The sequence below is a fragment of the Salmo salar genome, chromosome ssa01 (assembly GCF_905237065.1).
Source record: "Salmo salar chromosome ssa01, Ssal_v3.1, whole genome shotgun sequence".
Taxonomy (NCBI): Eukaryota; Metazoa; Chordata; class Actinopteri; order Salmoniformes; family Salmonidae; genus Salmo; species Salmo salar.
Window position 1 is genome coordinate 67,432,633 of NC_059442.1, and position 25,063 is coordinate 67,457,695.

A 25,063-nucleotide genomic window follows, 5' to 3' on the forward strand; every position below is an offset into this window, starting at 1 on the left:
CTCTTTGCAGATCTTCTCCAAGTCATTAAGGTTTTGAGGCTGACGTTTGGCAACTCGAACCTTCAGCTCCCTCCACAGACTTTCTATGGGATTAAGGTCTGGAGACTGGCTAGGCCACTCCAGGACCTTAATGTGCTTCTTCTTGAGTCACTCCTTTGTTGCCTTGGCCGTGTGTTTTGGGTCATTATCATACTGGAATACCCATCCACGACCCATTTTCAATGCCCTGGCTGAGGGAAGGAGGTTCTCACCCAACATTTGACGATACATGTCCATCGTCCCTTTGATGCGGTGAAGTTGTCCTGTCCCCTTAGCAGAAAAACACCCCCAAAGCATAATGTTTCCACCTCCATGATTGACGGTGGGGGTGGTGTTCTTGGGGTCATAGGCAGCATTCCTCCTCCTCCAAACATGGCGAGTTGAGTTGATGTCAAAGAGCTTCATTTTGGTCTCATCTGACCACAACACTTTCACCAGTTGTCCTCTGAGTCATTCAGATGTTCATTGGCAAACTTCAGATGGCATGTATATGTATTCTTGAGCAGGGGGACCTTGCGGGCGCTACAGGATTTCAGTCCTTCACGGCGTAGTGTGTTACCAATTGTTTTCTTGGTGACTATGGTCCCAGCTGCCTTGATCAATGGCAAGATCCTCCCGTGTAGTTCTGGGCTGATTCCTCACCGTTCTCATGATCATTGCAACTCCACGAGGTGAGATCTTGCATGGAGCCCCAGGCCGAGGGATATTGACAGTTCTTTTGTGTTTCTTCCATTTGCGAATAATCGGACCAAATGTTGTCACCTTCTCGCCAAGCTGCTTGGCGATGGTCTTGTAGCCCATTCCAGCCTTGTGTAGGTCTACAATCTTGTCCTTGACATCCTTGGAGAGCTCTTTGGTCTTGGCCATGGTGGAGAGTTTGGAATCTGATTGATTGATTGCTTCTGTGGACAGGTGTCTTTTTTACAGATAACAAGCTGCGGTTAGCTGCACTCCCTTTAAAGAGTGTGCTCCTAATCTCAGCTCGTTACCTGTATAAAATACACCTGGGAGCCAGAAGTCTTTCTGATTGAGAGGGGGTCAAATACTTATTTCCCTCATTAACATGCAAATCAATTTATAACATTTTTGACATGCGTTTTTCTGTATATTTTTGTTGTTATTCTGTCTCTCACTGTTCAAATAAACCTACCATTAAAATTATAGACTGATCCTTTCTTTGTCAGTGGGCAAACGTACAAAATCAGCAGGGGATCAAATACTTTTTCCCCCCACTGTATGTGTGAAATTTGTTTCGGTATACACTGGGTATAGAAAACATTAAGAACACTTCCTAATATTGAGTTGCACCCTCCTTTTTGCCCTCAGAATAGTCTCAATTCGCCTGGGCATGGAATCTACAAGGTGTCAAAAGCATTCCGCAGGGATGCTGGCCCATGTTGACTCCAGTGCTTCCCACAGTTGTCAGGCTGGTTGGGTGTCCTTTGGGTAGTGGAAAATTCATGATACACACGGGAAACTGTTGAGCGTAAAAAAAACATCAGCGTTGCAGTTCTTGACACAAACCGGTGTGCCTGGCACCTACTACCAACCCCCATTTAAAGGCACTTAAATCTTTTGCCTTGACCATTCACCCTTTGAATGGCACACATACACAATCCATGTCTCAATTGTCTCAAGGCTGATTTTTTTTTTTTTACCCGTCTCCTCACGATCATCTAAGTGGATTTAACAAGTGACATCAATAAGGGATCATAGCTTTCACCTGGATTCACCTGGTCAGTCTGCCATGGAAAGATCGGGTGTTGTTAATGTTTTGTACAATTGTGTAGTTTTGGTTGAGTTTCAAGTCAATTATAGGGGTGATTATCAACTGGGCACGGCACATTCAACTATCGGAGAAGGAGAGGTGTTAATATACACAATCACAAAGAAATCCATTCATATTTTCTTTCGAAAGGTCATAAAAAAACATATGAGGCAATTTATTTCAAAAGAACAGAATAGCATGTTTTGAGTTGTATTTTTTATTTTATTTAACCTTTATTTAAATAGGCAAGTTAGTTCAGAACAAATTATAAAAAATGACGGCCTACCCCAGCCAAACCCTAACCCAGGTCTGTGCTTAGTAGCCAAGGCTATGGCTGCACCATGCCAATCTATGGCTGCACCATGCCAATGAAATCAACTTGTTCATTTAGCAGACATCACAGGCCCTGCTCTACCACAGTCAGCACACACGTATTTTACAGTAAGAATGTAACAGAAGAAAATAGAAAGGATATTTTTCCCAAATGGCTATTGCTGATTGTCACCAGTAGCCTACTCACATGAGGAATGCAGAGTCATGGTTATTCTAGGTAAAAGTTATGTTTTGAAACAGAGACCATCTGTGCAATTTGTAGAGTTTTGTTGTTGTTGTTGCAAAAATAGGTTAGAATCCTTGGAATCTGCTCTTTCTGATAGGGTATAACAATCAAAACGTCTGGCCTGACTGGACCTCTGTAGGATGATATGTAAGAAGTGCTATTCTTGCTTATTTGTCAATGCATGCTGTCAATGTCAGCTGCACAAGTCATCAGTCTCTTTATTCTCTGACAATGTGAAATTAGTTTCAGTATAGTTTAGATGTAGTTTGGACATGCCAGCTGGGCAGGCAACTATTGTCTTACAGTCAGAAAATACACTATCATCTAATTTCAGTATTTACAGTCAACACATTTTCTGATTGATTACAATGTACATTTTTAACATAATACATGCATTCATTTAGCAATTTGTTATTTATTATGGAATATTTATACAACTGAAATATCAACGGTTAGAATTACTTTCATGGCCATTCTAGTAGTAATAGAATTCCGGCACTCTCAGTATACATTGTTTTCTCAAAATGTATGTTAGCTAGCTAAATTAGCAATGTTAATCCCATCTGCTGTCAACGTCAAGATACAATCTGAGAGCACTAGTTAGCTCCAAAAGTGGTTATAGCTTTGACTTCATGGTGACAGTGAATTCAGAGCCTTCAGTGCTAGCTACACTACAAACATAATTTTACCATGTTCCTGTGAAGCAATTGTAATGACAGTCTACCACAACATATTCAAGAGTTTCAACAAGGGGTAGTCTGTGTTTAATTTCATTGTGTAGAAACACAGTTTGAGATACTTTTGATGGGATTTCGCAAGTGATTGAATGGGGAATTGGGCTTCCCAGGAAAATGTTGTCCGAGGTTGTAACAGTAACCAAGGGGGGCGGGGCTTAGTGAACGGTCAATTGCCCCTTCCTGTTGCTCACAACAAGCTTCCATTCCCCCTGTCATAAGTGGAGTTATAGCTGATTTAAGATGAAATCGTCAACCCTGTTATGGTCAACCCTTTCACTTTAATTGTCACCTTTTTATAGTCTGTATTTTATTTGTTTTTGTTTACCTCTGGAGATGGGGAAACATGTTTGTTCTGAAGTTGAGCGTGCTCTTCATGACAATGTTAAAATTTGGTTAAATAAATATAATTTGTTTACAAAATTACACTGCCCAAAGGCATTCTATTCGTGGAATGACACAGATACCAAATGGGGAAAACTTGAATGGGGATTACACATAAGTGTGAATATACAGTTCAGTATCTTATGTTGCTCTATGTGTGTGGGATGTGTGGTTGTAAAGGGGGTTAAATAATGACCATGTGCTTAGCCATCCTTTCGGTTGGAAGATAATCACTATCTTTGTTCACTTTTCAGCCACTTCAGCCATCATTCTCTGATATCCATTCTCATCCATACTGTAAGATTACTAATGGGCTCTGTTTAGCCTTTCATCATCAAGATGGCAGCGTTTGTTTAACTCACTTCAAAACCAATTCATTTGAAAGAGTCACCATTTTCCAACCCACAGTCTTAGTTTAAAGGACTGTTATTCATCTTCTCTTATGGCCAGTTTGATTTAACTTTAAGCCAGTATCATATAACTAACTCCACCTGGTTTTATATGACACAATAACACCTCTACATTGTAATATTTCACATTAAAAACATGAATTGAACATCTCCTCTACCAGAAATCTGACATTTTCACAACTGAGTCCAATTTAATTCACTCCATTTAATTTAATCCTATCACTGTTTGAATGGGAATTCACTCTAGCACAGTACCCACCCCAGTGCTTTCAGTGAAGCCCCAGAACTATAAAACTTCTCTATCTGTGTTTGTAAGGATCCTGGAGCTGCAGGAGAAAGGGGACCTGGACATCCTGAAGCAGAAGTGGTGGCCCAGGAAGGGTCGCTGTGACCTGGACAGCCACTCAGAGGCCCAGCCAGAGGGCAGGTCCCTGAGGCTCCAAAGCTTCGCTGGGGTCTTCTGCATCCTGGCAGCAGGGCTGCTGCTGGCCTGCCTGGTGGCCGCCCTGGAGACCTGGTGGAGCAGCAACCGCTGCCGGCGTGAGCAGCCCAAAGAGGTGACCGAGAACGCAGCCCCGATCCAGGGCCTGGTCCCACCGCGGCCCCTCCCTAGGCCCCGGCCGAGACCCAGACCCCCGGGCCCCCCGGTCCTGCCCAGAGATGCCACTGCCACACTCTACTTTATGGATCCAGGCGCAGACGCCAGCTCTGATTTAGTAGAGCTGCAGTACACCCAGTTATAAGTGTACCCTGATGATAGTCCAAATTGATGGGATCGTTTCATTTTGTTTTTGAGTGGGAGAGAAGTCGGGTTGGGTTTTTTGTATTTCAAAAGAGCCTTTCAAGGATTATTAAGATACTTAAACATGCAATTAATTGCTTGTTTCTGCTTAAAATTTAGTCATTATCATGGATAGCAATAATGATTACTGCAAAAATATGAATAATGACAATAATTATGTTGGTTCATTAATTCAACAACGTTGCACTTCTGGGTAGATATTTGCTGACTCAGTTAATGCAAACACTCTCTTTAGCTCATCCATCCATGTATTACCGCTTCCAAACAGCTTTAACACAACTTCATCCTGCTAGAGACTGGGCAGCCGCTGGTGGTGTGCAGACATAAAAGGCTTGACATGGATCCCTAAACTAAAGCGTGAGCAAACAAGACACTGTCTGTTTGATTGGACAATACAATAAAGCAGTAAGACCCACAGAAAATAACAGACTTAATGTAAAACTGTTGTCATGATGGCTATATATGATCAATGGAGCATTAGATTATAGAGTGATGATTTATTAAACATTACCCATTTAATGTCCTTTAGTGTAATACTCCATCATAAATGTGTCTTTGGATGTCATAACCTGTCATGTTCTTCAATGACAGGTGCTATTTCACAATATAATATATGTAATTCAACAGACACTTTTATCCAATGCGACTTAGTCAAACGTGAATCCATTTTATGTGTGGGTGATCCTGGGAATCGAACGAGAGCCATGCTCTACCAACTGAGCTACAAAGACCACTTATGAGCTACAGCGTATGTAGACAATATGACAACAATTTCCAGTAAATTGTACCCAGTCCAAATACGCCCTATACGTGTTTTTGCAATTATATGTCAATGTCCAGATAAACAGCCATGCTGGTTATTTACGTACTGTATGATTGTCTGTGATCCTATGCAGGTCACTAAGGTCTACAGTCTAGAAAGGGTTTCTGGTCCATTGACATATAATGACATTACAAATGCTTCACTGGAAAGCAGGCGTGACATTTGGACAGACAGAGAGAGAGACTGGGAGGAGGCAGAGACTATTGACACTGGTCAGGAGAGACCTGAGATATACGGGATACTGTATGGGGTTGGGGGGGGGGGGGCATGGGCGATGGGTAGGAGTAGATATGTATCGCTTCACTGGTCGTCTTACTCCATGGTCTCTTCTGTTGTTTGGCGTCTTTGTGTTATGATTTAAACAGAATGGATGCATGGGAAATGTTTGGTAACAATGAGAGGAAGGAGAAGTAGCTAGGAGGCCATACTTTAGGCTGTTTTCCGGTGCACTAGATTCTTCTGCGCGATCCCATTATCCATAACATTTTTTGGGGCACTTTTGGCTGCTCCTCAGCTACAAATTGCAACTTTTGGAGTAGTGAACGACAAAAAATATAGAGACTTTCAAAAAATTATTTCTTTAAATGATTTTAGGTCTTTGTCTCCTACATTGTGTCTATCTTGTCCCATAAAGTGTGATACATTGACATTGTATACCCATCTGAACCAGTCAGTCTATAAGGATGTGATTCTTTTCATGCAGTAGTGTGCTACAGGTACAGTATCTGTTGTCCGTAGAAACATTTATTTAAAGAAAGGCGTTCTACACAGCAAATTGGCCAGTGTTAACAAGTGTTCATTTTCTTGTTGTTACATTAGCTGTGTTGATTGAAGAGTTGTTTTTACACCCTCTGTGCTAATATAACTCCCAGGTGAGAGTTACTGTACAGAGGTTGGGCGGTGGCAGTGAGCAGTGTTGATTGAGCTTCCAATTTTAACTTGAAACTTCCTTTTCATCTAATTGCCGATGGTGCAAGGGCAGCTGGAATTGTGCAGTAAGGTAAGTAATATGTTCATGTTTCAAAATATTTTTTAGTAAGTTAGCTGGTGGCCAAACTTGTTATATCGGCTAAGTGAATGGTCGAGATCTTTGTTTATAGATAATAGCTACATCAGCGAACTTTAGATTTAGAAGGTTGCTAGCTAGCTAATGTGGTTAGTTAATGCTAGCGCTAGATTAATTAGCTATCTAGCTAAATGTTATCTGGAACTTTATCTCAACTTCATTAGTATGCTAAAATTAGCAAATGATTAGATTTGAGAACATTTATCAATATCCAAAAGGATCAGAGTTAGGCTGTACCGTTAGGTGATTTCAACCATGTGTGTGTTGAGTTCACAAAGCCAACTAACATTAGCGGTGCACCACGTGCATGGTGTTAATTGGGTTGTGACCGAGTGTGATCAATTTGAGCCTTGTTTGGTGCAGCATGTAGCTAGCCAGGAAGTGAAGGTTACAAAATGGCTAATATCTACTAATTTGTTCTTCAAAACGCATATAACTAAGAATGTTTGTCTGACAAAAAAGTGTTAGATAGCTAGCTATATAGCTAGCTACAACACCGACCTCAACCGTAACTTAGCGCTAACGTTAGCTAGCTAGCGCACATGGCCAGACGTGGTAGGGTTTTCCTCGGCCATTTAGATTAACATGTGTGGTGTGTGCTTGTTGTTAATCACAGATCAGACATTGTGTTCAAGCCAATACGGCTTGAAATGTATTGGCCAGTTTATCTTTCCAATAGATTTGAGTCTTGGTGGTAACTGTTTGTAGCTAGTTAGATAGCTAGTTAGTTTGGTTGGTTGATTTCACTGGAATATTGCCTTGCCAAGCCCCAGATCCGCAGGCAGGTAGAAACCTGTTACATCATTAAAGTGGCATTTGGAACAAATGGTTGATCCACTGCAGGGAGGACAAAGGGGAGACGGTATAAGGGGGCATTTTGTGTGATTGTTTCTATATGTAAAGCTTTACCATAAAAATGTTTGCAACCAAATTTAACTTAAATATGATATTGTGTGTAATTACATTTTGCAGGAGTGCAGAGTAACATGTTCGTGAAGGTCCAATACCAAAAATGCAAGAAGTTCATGAAGTTGAAGCCTGGTTTCTCTTATGGAGATTTCATTAATCAAGGTGAATATATGAACTGTCTGATGTATTTTCTTAATTGAACACTTGGGCTTGATTTGGGTCAGACCCATTATGTTGCCCCCTTGGTGGCTTATCTCCCTGTATTCTGATTAGTCTCTCTTTTTGTAGTCCAAAATAGGTTTGGACTGCCCTCTGCAGCACAAATACACATTATTAATGATTCGCAAACGGAGGTGGAGGAGGATGTCCTGCTGGACCTGATTGAGGCCAGTCCAGACCTGTGCCTCACAATCAAATATCTTGATTAAGGTATCTTTCTACAGTCTCACATAATGATTTCAAGTAACATGAATGTATAGATTGATTGCTTTGATCCATTGTTTGTGCTCAGACTTTTTCCTGCCGGCTGTCTGACATCTAGTTCGTGCATAGACACATTATCCCTCTCGTCAAGTGATTTAGACCTGAGATCTCCAGAAAGGCCATCTAAAAAGGTCAAAACAATCTCAGGATATTTAGCCATAACTGATATTGGATGTTGATAATCCCATTTCTGTGTTTGGTCTTCATGGAGATTCCGACAGCATAAAACAACCCTAAATTGTTTAACTTTTCTCTTGTCTTAATAGATGGTCCGAGATGCCCTGACTAGTAGACCTGGTGGGTAAGACATATTAGAAAAGTAACAGACAACCAAAACATTGGACCACAGAGCCAGGAGAGAGACGATTGCCATCTTAGTCAGCCACATGAAAGAGATGCATTGGTAAACATCTCATTAGCCAATCTGGCCACAAACAATGGATCAAAACAATCAAACTATACATTAATGTTATTTGGCATCATTATTAGACTGTAGAAAGATACAGCACATTCTTCAACAAAACTTTGGTTAAGCATGTTTGGCGTGTGTATGCTTTACTGTTTTTGAGCAGGAGGCTTCCCACTCGTCAACAGAAATTATGTTATGCTTTTGGAAATGTGACCCTCTTTCCTTTTTTGATAGATCCTTTTTCCGTCAAAGGCTATGTAAGTGCTGGTAGAGCATGCTTGCTTTAATATTTTGACACTTGTTCTGTGGACTGAAAGGCATCAAACAGTCTTAGAATCAAGTCTAAAAATAATAACATTTACATGTACATTTAAGTAATTTAGCAGACGCTCTTATCCAGAGCGACTTACAAATTGACTACCATGTTGGTCACCTTTTCCCACATCTAAGGAACACTTCTATGATCCTGACATAGGCAAAGGATATCTGAATTATTGCCTGAGGATGGTATCAAGGAAGAACCCCCCCCCTCCCAGTCGGGAGGCCCAACCCATAGGAGGAAGACTGACCTGGACCACCAGCTTGTTGGTGATGCTTGCAAGGAGGCCATATCATTCCTTGTCCACTCGGCCGATGAAAAACAAATATATCAGAAGATGGAGCTTTCAGTATCACCTGGAGCTAGTTTGTTGTCCAGACAGAAGCACAGATATCCTCAGTCTTTCCCAGGTTTCTGGACATCAAAGGATTGGTGAGTGAGGTAGTATATCTTGCAATCAGAACTACGGGCTATTTGTCTGATTGAGAACATGATTTTGTGTTGGTCATGAAGTTGAGTTGATCCACTTTGTTTTAGGTGAATCAGGACTTTTTGCTGATGTTTGACAATGAAACAACCTCTAAGTTCATTGAAAAGTTGGACACTGTATTGAAGCCTAAAGTCATCAAATTGGCAAAATCCCTGACTACCACCGATTTGTGTCGCCTCCTGAAAACTGCCAGAGAATGACAGCGAAACCAGTAAGTGGATTCTCTCATGGTTACGGCAATGTTTCAAACACAGCGATATTGTTTTATGTGATTTGGGGTGTTTGCCTTTTCTTGCGCTCCGACTCGGACAATGATATGTCCTCCCTACTGCTGCTGCTTCATCTCCTCCCACCACCAGCAGGAGGGAAGAGGACCAAGATCAGTGCCAGTGATGCTGTGGGCAGACTAGTGAACTTTCATAAGGTAAGATGATACCGTAATTGTTGTGTAATTTCTTTTTTGGATTGTCTCTTCATTATCTTAACATGTGGAGTGTGACTTTAAAAATACCCTTTGTGTTTTGCAGTCATGCTGCAGCATTGAAGACCGTCTTGATGTGAGCCATGGTCAACAGCCATACCTCCTTGCCGTCAGAAGAAGACAGAGCAAGATTGACAACTACTACATTGTGGTGGACGAGAGGCTTGTTCCCTACCAGGCAACTAGTGGTCTGTGTGCGTTTGATGAACTGTTCAAAAGCCCACTTTGTCGTTAACCTGATGTATGATGATGCGCTTGTCAACTTCTACACATTTGTGCAGACAACCATCTACACCATTGATGTAGACAAAACAAGAGAGACCCCTAGCGTGATAGTTGTGGACAAAACCTTTTAACTAGATAAATGTATATTACAGTGCTTTTGTTGTCAAGTGTTGCACAGAAACAGCCAGTCATTAATATTTCATTTGAGAATAGCTTCTATCCATCCACCAAGTTCAGATTGATCTGTGCTCAAGATGGTTATAGACAGCAGTTTTCAACGTACTCAGGTTTCTGAAAACATTTGAATAGTATTCATAAGAATATTGGTCAAGTAGTTGATGCATTAAGCTTAGAAGGGCCCTCTCATGTTGCCGATTCTCCAGTCCAGTCAGAAGCTCCACAAATGGGTGATGACATTGGTGTCCCACATGATTGTTTCGAGAAGAATAGACAGTCAATTCAAATTTTATTGGTTTATTAGTCACTGAATACAACAGGTGTAGACCTTACAGTGAAATGCTTACTTACGAGCCCCTAACCAATAGTGCCGTTTCAAAAAATACTGATAAGAGCTATAGATACAGGGGGGTGCCGGTACAGAGTCGATGTGCGGGGGCACCGGTTAGTTGAGGTAGTATGTACATGTAGGTAGAGTTAATTAAAGTGACTATGCATAGATGACAACAGAAAGTGGCATGGAGAGGGGAGGGGCAATGTGAATATTCTGGGTAGCCATTTGACTAGATGTTCAGAAGTGTTATGGCTTGGGGGTAGAAGCTGTTTAGAAGCCTCTTGGACCTAGATTTGGCGCTCCGGTACCGCTTGCCGTGTGGTAGCAGAGAGAATGGTCTATGACTAGGGTGGCTGGAGTCTTTGTCAATTTTTGGGCCTTCCTCTGACACCGCTGGGTATAGAGGACCTGGATGGCCGGAAGCTTTGGCCCCAGTGATGTACTGAGCCATTTGCACTACCCTCTGTAGTGCCTTGCGGTCGGAAGCCGAGCAGTTGCCATACCAGGCAGTGGTGCAACCAGTCAGGATGCTCTCGATGGTGCAGCTGTAGAACCATTTGAGGATCTGAGGACCCATGCTAAATCTTTTCAGTCTCCTGAGGGGGAGTAGGTTTTGTCGTGCCCGCTTCACGACTGTCATGGTGTGCTTGGACCATGTTAGTTTGTTGGTGATGTGGACACCAAGGAACTTGAAGCTCTCAACCTGCTCCACTGCATGAGAATGGGGTCGTGCTCTGTCCTATTTTTCCTGTAGTCCACAATCATCTCCTTTGTCTTGATCACGTTGAGGCAGAGGTTGTTGTCCTTGCACCACACGGCCAGGTCTCTGACCACCTCCCTATGGCTGTCTCGATTTTGTCGGTGATCAGGCCTACCGCTGTTGTGTCATTGACAAATTTAATGATGGTGTTGGAGTCGTTCCTATCCGTGCAGTCATTAGTGAACAGGGAGTACAGGAGGGGGCTGAGCACGCACCCCTGGGGGGCCCCTGTGTTGAGGATCAGCATGGCGGATGTGTTGTTACCTACCCTTACCATCTGGGGGCGGCCGGTCAGGAGTCCAGGATCCAGTTGCAGAGGGAGGTGTTTAGTCCCAGGGTCCTTAGCTTATTACTTTGGGGGCACTATGGTGTTGAACGCTGAGCTGTAGTCAATGAATAGCATTCTCACATAGGTGTTCGTTTTGCCCAGGTGGGAAATGGCAGTGTGGAGTGCAAAAGAGACTGCATCATCTGTGGATCTGTTGGGGCGGTATGCAAATTGGAGTGAGTCTAAGGTATCTGGGATGATGGTGTTGATGTGAACCATAACCAGCCTTTCAAAGCACTTCATGGCCACAGACGTGAGTGCTACGGGTCGGTAGTCATTTAGGCAGGTTACCTTAGTGTTCTTGGGCACAGGCACTATGTTGGTCTGCTTGAAACATGTTGGTATTACAGACTCGGACAGGGAGAGGTTGAAAATGTCAGTGAAGACACTTGCTAGTTGGTCAGCGCATCCTCGCAGTACACGTCCTGGTAATCCATCTGTCCTTGTGAATGTCGACCTGTCGAAAGGTCTTATTCATATCGGCTGAGGAGAGCGTGATCACACAGTCTTCCGGTACAGCTGGTGCTCTCATGCATGTTTCAGTGTTATTTGCCTCAAAGCGAACGTAGAAGTAGTGTATCTAGTCTGGTAGGCTTCTGTCACTGGGCAGCTCTTGTCTGTGCTTCCCTTTGTAGTCTGTAATGGTTTAAAGGCCCTGGCACATCCGACGAGCATCAGAGCCAGTGTCGTACGACTCGATCTTAGTCCTGTATAGACGCTTTGCCTGTTTGATGGTTCGTGGGAGGGCATAGCGGGATTTCTTGCAAGCTTCCAGGTTAGAGTCCTGCTCCTTGAAAGTGGCAGCTCGAGCCTTTAGCTCAGTGCGGATGCTGCCTGTAATCCATGGTTTCTGATTGGGGTATGTACGTACAGTCACTGTGGGGATGACATCATCAATGCACTTATTGATGAAGCCAATGACAGATGTGGTGTACTCCTCAATGCCATTGAAGGAATCCCAGAACATATTCCAGTCTGTACTAGCAAAACAGTCCTGTAGCTTAGGATCTGCTTCATCTTTTTTTTTTTATTTTTTTTTTTGACATTTTAGTCATTTAGCAGATGCTCTTATCCAGAGCGACTTAGAGTAATGAATGCATACATTTCATTTCATGCATTTTTTTTGTACTGGCCCCCCGTGGGAATCGAACCCACAACCCTGGCGTTGCACACACCATGCTCTACCAACTGAGCCACAGGGAAGGCTGACCACTTTTTTATCGATCTAGTCACTGGTGCTTCCTGCTTTATTTTTTGCTTGTAAGCAGGAATCAGAAGGATAGAATTATGGTCATATTTGTATGAGAGCTTTGTATGCATCTGTGTCATAAGCTTCGTCTTCTGATGAGGAGAAATCATCGGACCAATACGCAGCGTGGTAAGTGTCCATACTTATACTTTTATTTTTAAACCGTGAACACTAAACAAAACAAGAAAACAAACGACAGTCCTGTAAGGCTACACAGCTATACAAAGAAACAACCACCCATAAACACAAGAGAAAATAAACCCACTTAAATATGGACTCCAATTAGAAGCAACGACAACCAGCTGCTTCTAATTGGAGTTCGTTCCCAAAACTATCATAGACATTGACAAACTAGAACACCCACATAGAAATAGAAAACATAGAACATAAACCAAAAACCCCGAAACACACAAAACAAACACACTCCTGCCACGTCCTGACCAACTACAATAACAAAATTACCCCTTACTGGTCAGGACGTGACAGTCTGTGTGTGGAGTATAGGTGGTCCAGAGTTCTTTTCCTTCTGGTTGCTCATTTAACATGTTGATAGAAATTAGGTAAAATGGATTTAAGTTTCCCTGCATTAATAGACGTTCCGCTAGCGGAACACCTGCTCCAATATCCAATGATGGGCGTGGCGCGAAATACAAAGTCCTCAAAAATCCGAAAACTTCAATTTTTCAAACATATGACTATTTTACACCATTTTAAAGACAAGACTCTCCTTTATCTAACCACACTGTCCAATTTCAAAATGGCTTTACAGCGAAAGCAAAACATTAGATTATGTCAGCAGAGTACCCAGCCAGAAATAATCAGACACCCATTTTTCAAGCTAGCATATAATGTCACAAAAAACAAAACCACAGCTAAATGCAGTACTAACCTTTGATGATCTTCATCAGATGACACTCCTAGGACATTATGTTATACAATACATGCATGTTTTGTTCAATCAAGTTCATATTTATATCAAAAACCAGCTTTTTACATTAGCATGTGACGTTCAGAACTAGCATTCCCACCGAACACTTCCGGTGAATTTACTAAATTACTCACGATAAACGTTCACAAAAAACATAATTATTTTAAGAATTATAGATACAGAACTCATTTGTGCAATCGCGGTGTCCGATTTTAAAATAGCTTTTCGGTGAAAGCACATTTTGCAATATTCTGAGTAGATAGCCCGGCCATCACGGCTAGCTATTTTGACACCCACCAAGTTTGGTACTTACCAAACTCAGATTTACTATAAGAAAAATTGGATTACCTTTGCTGTTCTTCGTCAGAATGCACTCCCAGGACTTCTACTTCAATAACAAATGTTGGTTTGGTTCCAAATAATCCATAGTTATATCCAAATAGCGGCGTTTTGTTGTGCGTTCAAGACACTATCCGAAGGGTAAAGAAGGGTGAAGAAGGGCCCGGCGCATTTCGTGACAAAAAATTTCAAAATATTCCATTACCGTACTTCGAAGCATGTCAAACGCTGTTTAAAATCAATTTTTATGCGATTTTTCTCGTAAAAAAGCGATAATATTCTGACCGGGAGTCGTTGTTTTCGTTCAAAGACTGAAAATAAAAACATGGAGTCGTCTCGTGCACGTGCGAGCCAGTCTCATTGTTCTCAGATCGACCACTATCCAAATGCGCTACTGTTTTTCAGCCATGGCCTGCAAAGTCATCATTCAACGTTCTGGCGCCTTCTGAGAGCCTATGGGAGCGTTAGAAAATGTCACGTTACAGCAGAGATCCCCTGTTTTGGATAGAGATGATCAAGAAGGCCAAGAAATGGTCAGACAGGGTACTTCCTGTATGCAATCTTCTCAGGTTTTGGCCTGCCAAATGAGTTCTGTTATACTCACAGACACCATTCAAACAGTTTTAGAAACTTTGGAGTGTTTTCTATCCAAAGCCAATAATTATATGCATATTCTAGTTTCTGGGCAGGAGTAATAATCAGATTAAATCGGGTACGTTTTTTATCCGGCCGTGAAAATACTGCCCCCTATCCATAACAAGTTAAAGTCCCCGGCTACTAGGAGTGCCGCCTCTGGGTGAGCGTTTTCTTGTTTGCTTATGGCGGAATACAACTCATTCCATGCTATCTTATTGCCCACCTCTGACTGTGGTGGTATGTAAACAGCTACAAAGAATATAGATGAAAACTCTCTCGGTAGGTGATGTGGTCTGCAGCTTAGCATGAGAAACTCTACCTCAGGTGAGCAGTAGCTCGAGACTTCCTTAGATATCGTGCACCAGCTGTTGTTTGCTAAAATACTGTCTTACCAGACGCCACTGTTCTATCCTGCCGGTACATCGTATAACCAGCCAGCTGTATGTTGAAATTGTCGTCGTTCAGCCATGACTCCGTGAAGCATAAAATGTTAGTTTTTAATGTCCTGTTGGTAGTTTAATCTTCCCAGTAACTTTTATTGAACAAAGATTGCGTGTTTGCGAGCAGAATTGAGGTGAGTGGGGGTTTATTATATCGCCTCCTACTCCTCAGAAGGCAGCCCGCCCTCCGGCCTCTCTTTCTCCGCCTCCTCTTCACGCAGATCACTGGGGTCGGGGCCTGTTCCTGAGGGAGCCGTATATCCTCCGGCTCGGCCTCGTCAGAGTCGTGAAAGAAGAAAAAGGATTTTGCTAGTCCGTGGTGAGTAATCGCAGTCCTGATGTCTAGAAGTTATTTTCGGTCATAAGATTTGGTAGCGGCAACATTATGTACAGTAAAACAATAGTAAAACAATAAGTTACAAATACACAGATAAACGAACAAACAAACACAATTGGTTGGGGGCACGTAAAACATCTGCCTTCTGCTCCGGCGACATTTTACTTTCTGGTCGACATTTTACAGTCTTGCTAAAGATATGCGTGCCTCCATCATTGACAAGTTGCTAACTTGTGGTGCTGCAAAAAGTGTTGTGTCAACAGTAGTGTGTGATTTAGAAGAGCTTACTACTGGGCTGCACTCCCAAATTAAACAAGCTCTTCTGTCAGTTATGCCTATGGATAACCCCTTGATTTCGAAACGTGCACTTCTCTCTAGAATCTACTTGTTTGACTATGGGTACTTGGAGCACAAAAACCGTCCAACTAAAGTCAACCTAGAGAACAGTGGAAACAGCATAGCACTTAATTCTATTCAAACTCTGTGTCTTGTGAGAAAAGTTCACTTGATTTTGGGTGATGTTCCACCAGGAAATAAGAACTGGAATTTACTGCTCATCTTACTTCAAATAATCAACACAGTTTTTTCCCCTTTTCTTAGCCAGGGCATGACTGTGTATCTGAAGCATTCGATAATTCCCAAACATCACTTCATGATACATTACCCAGCATGCATAAGATAAATCGGTCCTTTATTGCATAATGTGGAGCATGAGGTTTGAGGAAAAGCACAAACTCTTTGAAAACACCCTCAAAAACTTCAAGAACTTTACTAAGTCCCTTGCCAAAAAACACAAATTTGCTATAGGCCATCACTGGGAGATATCACCATTGCGACATATAGAGTATGGACCGATGAAAGCGTTTTCCCTGAGTGATTTTACTGGTGGTGAGGAGTTGGCAGCGTCACTTCAGGTCACTATGCAGAAAGCCATTTACTTAACCAGCTGGGTTGAGATGGATGGCACAGAGTACAGAGAGGGACTGTTAGTTTGCAGTAAGATGGAGCATGAAATGCCTGACTTTTGTGGTTGACAATATTGCATACCTATTTCTGGGCAAGTTGCATACTGATAATTTCAGTGAACATTACCATGCATTCGCTGTGTTTGATAGTGTTGTTGACAAAGTTGTTGTCAATGTTGATTATCTGAAATTGTATAAGCCTTTTATCCTTCAAAGTGCTTATGGTGCTGATGAGAGCCTTTATGTTGTTCCTTTGTATGACATGATTGAGTAATAGTCAGATTATTGGCAACTTTGTCAAGAAAACTGCATACCTAGTCTTAGGAGGGCTTCCACTTGTTTTAAATAGCAACTCTGCAAATAATTTTAATGTGCCTGTGATGCACTGTTTTGACTGTGATACGCCTGTGATACACTGATTTCATTTTAATGTGTCTGTGATGCACTGATTTAAATTGAATGTGCCTGTGATGCACTGATTTAAATTGAATGTGCCTGTGATGCACCTCTTTCATTCTAATGTGCCTGTGATGCACTGTTTGTCGCCTAAATAAATAAAACAAAGCAGAGTCACTACTCCTGTAACGAATCCTTTATTGCTTCTGTTTAACTCGCCTTCAACTTGCAAGCTTGATTTATGAGTGGGAGAAAATCAGACAAAAAAGTGTTATTTCCTAGTGTGCATATTTAGCACTCCCTGGTGTCAATTCAGCTACAGGATGCATTCTCTAGAGTTAATCCTCAACACTGAAAGGTGTTGCTGCTTAATACTGGGGGTGTTGAAAAAACACTTCCATGGGTCATTTGAACAACATCTGAAGTGTTATATTTTAACACTCCAAGTGTTTCAATATGAACACTAAATGTGTTAAATTAACACTGAGTGGCCCTATATAAACACTGGATGAGTGTTGAAAAAACACTCCCGTGGGTCATTTGAACAACACCTGAATTCTTATATCTTAACATTTAGAGAGTTTCAATATTAGCATTACAAAAAGTGCTAAATTAACACTGATGAGAAAGTACCTATATAAACACTGGACAAGTGTTCAAATTAACACGCCTGGTGTTAAATTAACACTTTCAAATTTGCTGTGTACTGAAGGAAGAGATTTTCTGGTAATAGTTCATTTGAATTGTGGATACATGCTTAAAATAACACATTTCAGATGAAATAATTTAGTTTTTTGTTGTAAGGTAATGTCTCACCAACATTATGCTTGAATTTTGCAGCTTGTGATTGCAGCATAGTGTTGACGTGGGTTTTACGTTAGTGTTCCTTGAATAATATTGATTTGAAGTGAATCAACATTCAAGTTCCATATTTTTCCAATTGGAAATGTAATGTAAACAATGTGGAGAATTAACCATGTTAAATCAAACAATTGCTCATCACAGCTTCTTTCTCCTTCAAGCCTTTCTTTACCACTTCTCAATCCCTCTTTTTCTGCCTTTTTCACTTTTATTGCACTTCTCCTCCCTAATAACCTATGTCTCTGTGTATCATTGTCCCTTTCTCTCTCCTCCACTCTCTCTCGCTCTTTCTCTCCAGGACAAAGAGGTGAATCTAGAGCAGGTCCACCAGCGTTTGAACAGCCTCCTGGACGAGGACATGGTGCACAAGCAGCTGCCGGGCCAATCTATTGAGATCTCTGCCCTGGACATCAGCAGCATGCAGCCCAGCCAGTCCCTGGAAGGCCTGCCTTCACGGGACCACTACCCGGGCCATCACAGGGATTCAGTCTCTGTGACCACTTTCCTCCAGGAGGGACAAGGAGCAGGAAGAACACTTGGCAGGGGCACTGGCAGAACCCTCCCCCTACCCCTCAGCAGCGCCACCATGCCCTCTATCCGCTGCAAACACAGGGCGCCCAACGGGGGGCTCTGCCAACAGAGCCCTGTCAAGACACCAATGCCAAAGTCATACCAATCAGGGCCTGGAAGAACCATTCCAGAAGCTATTGATGTAAGCCATGGGACTTCAATCTGACCACTCAGCCTCAGCGCAATCACAGACACTCAAGCCCCATTTATACCAGGTTCTAACATGCATCTTTTTTCCTCCATATTCTGATTGTGCCCACATTTTTTGACAGGTGTAGATAATGGAAAGATGTTTTGTGATCTGATTGTGAACAGATGGCTATCTTACAAGTGTAGACAGATCTGGACAGTGAAACCATTTAAGTCATCATTACACCACCCTCTGAAATCATTGACTTTTGGCATCAATATGTGTATTAAAAAATATATATATATTATTTGGAAATATGCTTTTGTTAAATATTTTGCATACAGCGAGGGACCAGGAAATCTGGTCAACAATGCGTAGACCCATGTCTAAAAATGTGGGCCCAATCAGAATGTGGACAAGATCAGGACTCATGTTGACTGTGGTGAGCTATAGGCTAAAGGATCAATCGTCACAGGTGGGAGAAAATATAAATATGTCTGGCATTTTATTTTTCGCTGAAGAAATATGGAGGAAAACAAAATTAGGAAAATGACTTTCTTGTACATATTTGTAAGTATGGACAAAAAGAGGTGAGAAAAAAAAAACTGTATTTTGAATATTCTCAATTTTTTAAGTTGGGTTTAAAAAACAGATACAAAATTACACAAAAAATTACTGTTTGAATGGCTTTGTAAAATTTGTTCTAAATTAATTAAGGTGATAATTCCTTCTGGTTGTTTTCTAAGTGCCAAGTTCAAAGATGTTTTCTTTCAAATTAACATTATATGAATGTACGAAATGTATGAAAAGACACTTCAAAGACAGTGGAAAGAGTTGATTTGTTTCATATGAAAACAATAAAGAATTATAAAAACATGTTGTTTTTGTACCACGTCGCTTTTGTAATCCATCATTTATTTTCATGTATGAGTGAGTGGCCGTGTCCGAATACCCATACTTGCGTTCTAAATAGTAGGCATTTTAGGTATACGAAAATAGAATGTTTTATTGTACTTTAAATTTCAAAAATCGAGTATGGCTCATCATGGATATAGCATGGACATTGCCATTGAGGGCTTCCAGCATTTGGGAGCAATCAGCCAATGAGGAATAAAATTGTCGACTTTAAAATGGAGATAGACTCAATTATGCTTTCCATGCTATCACAGATGCTATAATGGCACAGAAACAAAGATGAGTCCTCTATATCTATGGCATCTTGGTCACACTCATATCTGCCCTCTTATTGGCTAAAATGTTCCCACCTGATGTCGCCACTTCTCGCCTGCCTGACATCTTTGAGGACATGTATTTCCATTGTTAGAGACAGGCACTCAAATATCTTGTCAATATAATAGACAATATTTGGTTATACCATTTCAGCTTTTCATCTAGTAGAATTTGCTGCATACTTTGAGGAAGAAAAGTGTCTTTCCAGACTCACGTGTGTTTGACAACATGAGATAAGGGGACACGCTGACTGACGTGTGTGCTGTGGACAACAATAGTGGAATCGGCAGTTCGCCTTCTATAAGTATGCATTGGGGACTGCAGTCAGGTCAAGACCCTGGTGAGGATGACAAGCACACAAATGAGCTTCCCTGAAACGGTTTCTAAAGGTTTGTGCAGACATTCTTCAGTTGTGCGAACCCACAGTTTCATCAGCTGTCTGGGTGACTGGTCTCAGATGGTCTGGCTGGTCTCAGACGGTCACGCAGGTGAAGAAGCCGGATGTGGAGGTCCTGGACTGGCGTGGTTACAAATGGTCTGTGGTTGTGAGGCCGGTTGGACGTACTACCATATTCTCTAAAACAACGTTGGAGGCAGCTTATGATAGAGAATGAACATGGTGGACGTTCCTACAGCCAGCAAGCCAATTGCACACTCCCTCAAAACTTAAGACATCTGTGGCATTGTGTTGTGAGACAAAACTGCACAATTTAGTGGCCTTTTATTGTCCACAGCACAAGGTGCACCTGTGTAATGATGTTTAATCAGCTTCTTGATGTGCCATACCTGTCAGGTGGATATCTTGGCAAAGGAGAAATGCTCACTAACAGGGATGCAAACAAATTTGTGCACAACATTTTAGAGAAATAAGCTTTATGTGCATATGAAACATTTCTGGGATCTTTTATTTCAGCTCATAAAACATGGGACCAACACATGTGTTTGTGTTTTTGTTCAGTATATGTATATATTTTAACCCTTATTTTACTGATAACACAATCTCATGTACAGCAAACAACCTGGGGAATATTTACAGGGGAGTGGAAGAGGGATCATTGAGCCAATTGGAAGCTGGGGATGATTAGGTGGCCATGATTGTATGAGGGCCAAACTGATTATTTTTGGGGGGACCAGAGGCCCTCCAACACCACTTCCAGCAGCATCTGGTCTCCCATCCAGGGACCAACCAGGACCAACTCTGCTTAGCTTCAGAGGCAAGCCAGCAGTGGGATGCAGGGTGGTATGCTGCTGGCTATATGTTTACTAGGCCTACTTGGTACTGCTATTTTGTTCTGCTCGCATTCATTGGTTCGCATTCGCAGCAGTCTCGCTATTCTAAACCAGACTGCTATAACTGGGCTACTACTTTCAGCATTTAGTCTGGATTATTGTCACAAAACAGCTGTGTGTATGGCTGCATTCATATAGACTGTCTGTAATAGGTGAATTACCTTATCTATCTTGTAGCCTATATTCATTACCAAAGTGACTTTGTTTTAATGTGTAGGGTGCTGTCCATTGTGCTGATACAGTACAGCGGAGATAGGCTACAGATTTCGCGCCAACCTCTCACTTCAAAAGCACTCAATGGTCTTGGAGTCTAAGCATTTGAACTTTATATTTATTGTGGTATAGCGTGATATAAACAGAATTCAATATAATTCCAATGCAAGAACCCCCCATAACTGTGCCCCCCTCACCAATTTCAACTGCCCCCTCAGTCACTTTATCCTAGCACTGGGTCTGAATAGCATGCTATTCACCTGGTATTCGTTCTGGGTGGAGATCTAAGAAATAAAGGTGTGGCGGAGGTGTGTCTACAGATAAGCAGTGTTCTGACCTTGACTTAATTCCCTCATAATTCCAGCACTTTTACGTGTGAGGAAACCATTAATAAGGTCGAGCGAATCTTCCAGATCCAAGTGGAAAAAGCATTTACTTAATTTTTTCTGGCTGTAATAACGGCATTTTCCATGCACTGTAGTTTATAAATTGATGCGAGCTATTAATAAAAGCTATGTAAATGAGTACCTAGCTCTGAACGCCCATCAAATACATTTTAAGAAAGTTTAAGCTCATTTACTGAATTTCTATAAAAACATTTAACTCTACAATGCTATTTGGAGAACAGCAAAAACAAGCAAAAATGACCCCGACCATTATCACATTGGTTGCTGTAGCTTCATTCACCTCTGTCAATCTACAAACACATAACCTATAAGCTATACAATTAAACGCTACACATTAACTCACTTTAACTCAGCACCGGGAGTTAATTTAATATGTACAGAGGGATCTGTTAGAAAAAATATATTTTATTAACAAAAAATAAACAAATACGTTTGCTTTTGTTAACAGTTGATGTTATTGTTCAATAACACAGACCCCAAAGCAAATCAGGGGGGAAAAAAATAATAATTATTCAATGAGAACAAATCATAGTTAATGTTATGCTGGAAAGTAGATGGTAGATGTTTTTTCTTCCCTGACCATAGTGTTTTCTCCACTAAACAAAGTGACAGGATGTAGTTTATACCCAAGCCTAGCCTGTGGTTGACCAATTAGAATTCCTTGCAGTAAAATTGGGCCAATGGCCAAATACCAAGTATCCCGTTTCAGGTTCAAAGTATAGACAATTTGGACCAATGAGAACTTGTCACATGTAGCTATGAGTCCCGGATTGGAACCCCTTCACAGATTCTAAACAGATGTTGAACTGAAAAACAACCTGTGTCCCTGACCCATTAATCTTCAGTTCCCCATTACAGAAAAACAACTATTTCCATTGGTTATTAATTCCCTATTACAGAAAAATAACTATTTCCATTGATTATTAATTCCCTATTACAGAAAAACAACTATTTCCATTGATTATTAATTCCCTATTACAGAAAAACAACTATTTCCATTGATTATTAATTCCCTATTACAGAAAAACAACTATTTCCATTGATTATTAATTCCCTATTACAGAAAAACAACTATTTCCATTGATTATTAATGTCCTATTACAGAAAAACAACTATTTGCATTGATTATTAATTCCCTATTACAGAAAAACAACTATTTCCATTGATTATTAATTCCCTATATGGTGTATTTATCTTTAAATATTCGTACACTTTACAGAACTTTTGTTGCAGTTTAAACTTTTACTGCAGTGGGCTAAATCGGGGTCACACAGAGTGTTTATTTAACCCTTTAGACCCCAATAGAATTCTAGAATGCTTCTGTAGATTACTGAGAATGTTCAAGATAAAGCACATTTTCCCACACATTTCATACAGACAGCTCAAAAACAGAACATAGGACAATTACAAGTTAACTTAGTTTTGAAGAGCACAACCTCTTCTTTAATACTGTATGACACCATATTCATGTCAATAGGAATAACACTCATTTTGTCTTCCATTGTGTAAAGACACTATCATAAGAATAATAACACTCAACAACAACAAAATAACTAGAGTTTTTCAATTGTAGTGAATTTGACTAAATTACTCACTCAAAATGTACCAAGTATAATATATTATACTTATAAATATTATTTACATATACATATTTAAAAAATTATCCCAAATGTGACCAGAGGACAATATTCAGAAAGGATTTCAAAACCCACACAAAGTAGGCTATTTGATTGACAACTATTCTTACTTCTGTAACAATGTAAAAATGCAAAAAAAACGATTCAGGCACTATTTCAAAATGTGGATAACCTCTCTCAATAAGATTTAATACAGACTAGGCCTGACAAAATGTTGAACTAGTAGCTTACTTTCAAAACAATTCAGTGAATGCGTCCACTCCAAATGCATACCACACACCCTCTCTTGTGCCCTTCAAACTTTACCTGCTTTCAAATTAGTTACATCTTGGTCCACACACCCTGGTGCCACACTCTTGGCTCCCCTCTTCCTGGCACTGTAGCCATATCACAAAGTGAATGCACAAGCTGCATTTTGAAAGCATTCATGGACCAGCACCAGCAGTTTCTGGGAAGGGGCCTTTGCTGGGTCCTCCACACAATGTATGCATTCTGTATACTTATGGCCCTTCTTTGGACACTGTGTTAACAACCCTCCAGACGAGCTTCAATGCCATACAACTCTCCTTCCGTGGCCTCCAACTGCTCTTAAATACTAGTAAAACGAAATGCATGCTCTTCAACTGATTGCTGCCCGTACCTGCCCGCTCATCCAGCATCACTACTCTGGACAGTTCTGACAACTACAAATACCTAGGTGTCTGGTTAGACTGTAAACTCTCCTTCCAGACTCACATCAAACATCTCCAATCCAAAGTTAAATCTAGAATTGGCTTCCTATTTCGCAACAAAGCATCCTTCACTCATGCTGCCAAACATACCCTCATAAAACTGACCATCCTACCGATCCTCGACTTCGGTGATGTCATTTACCAAATAGCCTCCAATACCCTACTCAATAAACTGGATGCAGTCTATCACAGTGCCATCCGTTTTGTCACCAAAGCTCCATATACTACCCACCACTGCGACCTGTACGCTCTCGTTGGCTGGAGCTCGCTTCATACTCGTCGCCAAACCCACTGGCTCCAGGTCATCTACAAGACCCTGCTAGGTAAAGTCCCCCCTTATCTCAGCTCACTGGTCACCATAGCAGCACCCACCTGTAGCATGCGCTCAAGCAGGTATATCTCTCTGGTCACCCCCAAAGCCAATTCCTCCTTTGGCCGTCTCTCCTTCCAGTTCTCTGCTGCCAATGACTGGAACGAACTACAAAAATCTCTGAAACTGGAAACACTTATCTCCCTCACAAGCTTTAAGTACCAGCTGTCAGAGCAGCTCACAGATCACTGCACCTGTACATAGCCCATCTATAATTTAGCCCAAACAACTACCTCTTCCTCTACTGTATTTATTTATTTATTTTGCTCCTTTGCGCCCCATTATTTCTATTTCTACTTTGCACTTTCTTCCACTACAAATCTACCATTCCAGTGTTTTACTTGCTATATTGTATTTACTTTGCCACCATGGCCTTTTTTGCCTTTACCTCCCTTATCTCACCTCATTTGCTCACATTGTATATAGACTTATTTTTCTACTGTATTATTGACTGTATGTTTGTTTTACTCCATGTTGTTCTATGTGTCGAACTGCTTTGCTTTATCTTGGCCAGGTCGCAATTGTAAATGAGAACTTGTTCTCAACTTGCCTACCAGGTTAAATAAAGGTAAAATTAAAATTAAAATACAAATTTATGATGGCAATGTTGAGCATTCCAAAACACATACTTCCACCATTTTCTGCCAACATTGTAATAGCTCCTTGTCACGTCCTGACCAGTATAGGGGTTATTTGTTATTGTAGTTTGGTCAGGACGTGGCAGGGGGTATTTGGTTTATGTGGTTCGGGGTGTGTGTCTATGTAGAGGGGTGTTTGATTTATGTATTCCGGGGTTTTTGGGCACTGTTCTATGTTAGTGTATTTCTATGTTCT

General features: G+C 41.2%; 1 protein-coding gene across 3 annotated transcripts in view; it reads left to right on the plus strand.

Moving 5' to 3' along the window:
- Positions 1-19,227, plus strand: part of LOC106607602 (glutamate receptor ionotropic, delta-1) — a 480,220-nt gene extending 460,993 nt beyond the window's left edge. For all 3 annotated transcript variants that reach the window (XM_014204697.2, XM_014204704.2, XM_014204701.2), the window contains 2 exons: positions 4,211-4,451; positions 17,950-19,227. In XM_014204697.2, the coding sequence (XP_014060172.2) occupies positions 4,211-4,451; positions 17,950-18,387 (679 nt within the window). In that variant the 3' untranslated portion in view covers positions 18,388-19,227. The remainder of the gene's footprint in view (positions 1-4,210; positions 4,452-17,949) is intronic.
- Positions 19,228-25,063: the final 5,836 nt, after the last annotated feature.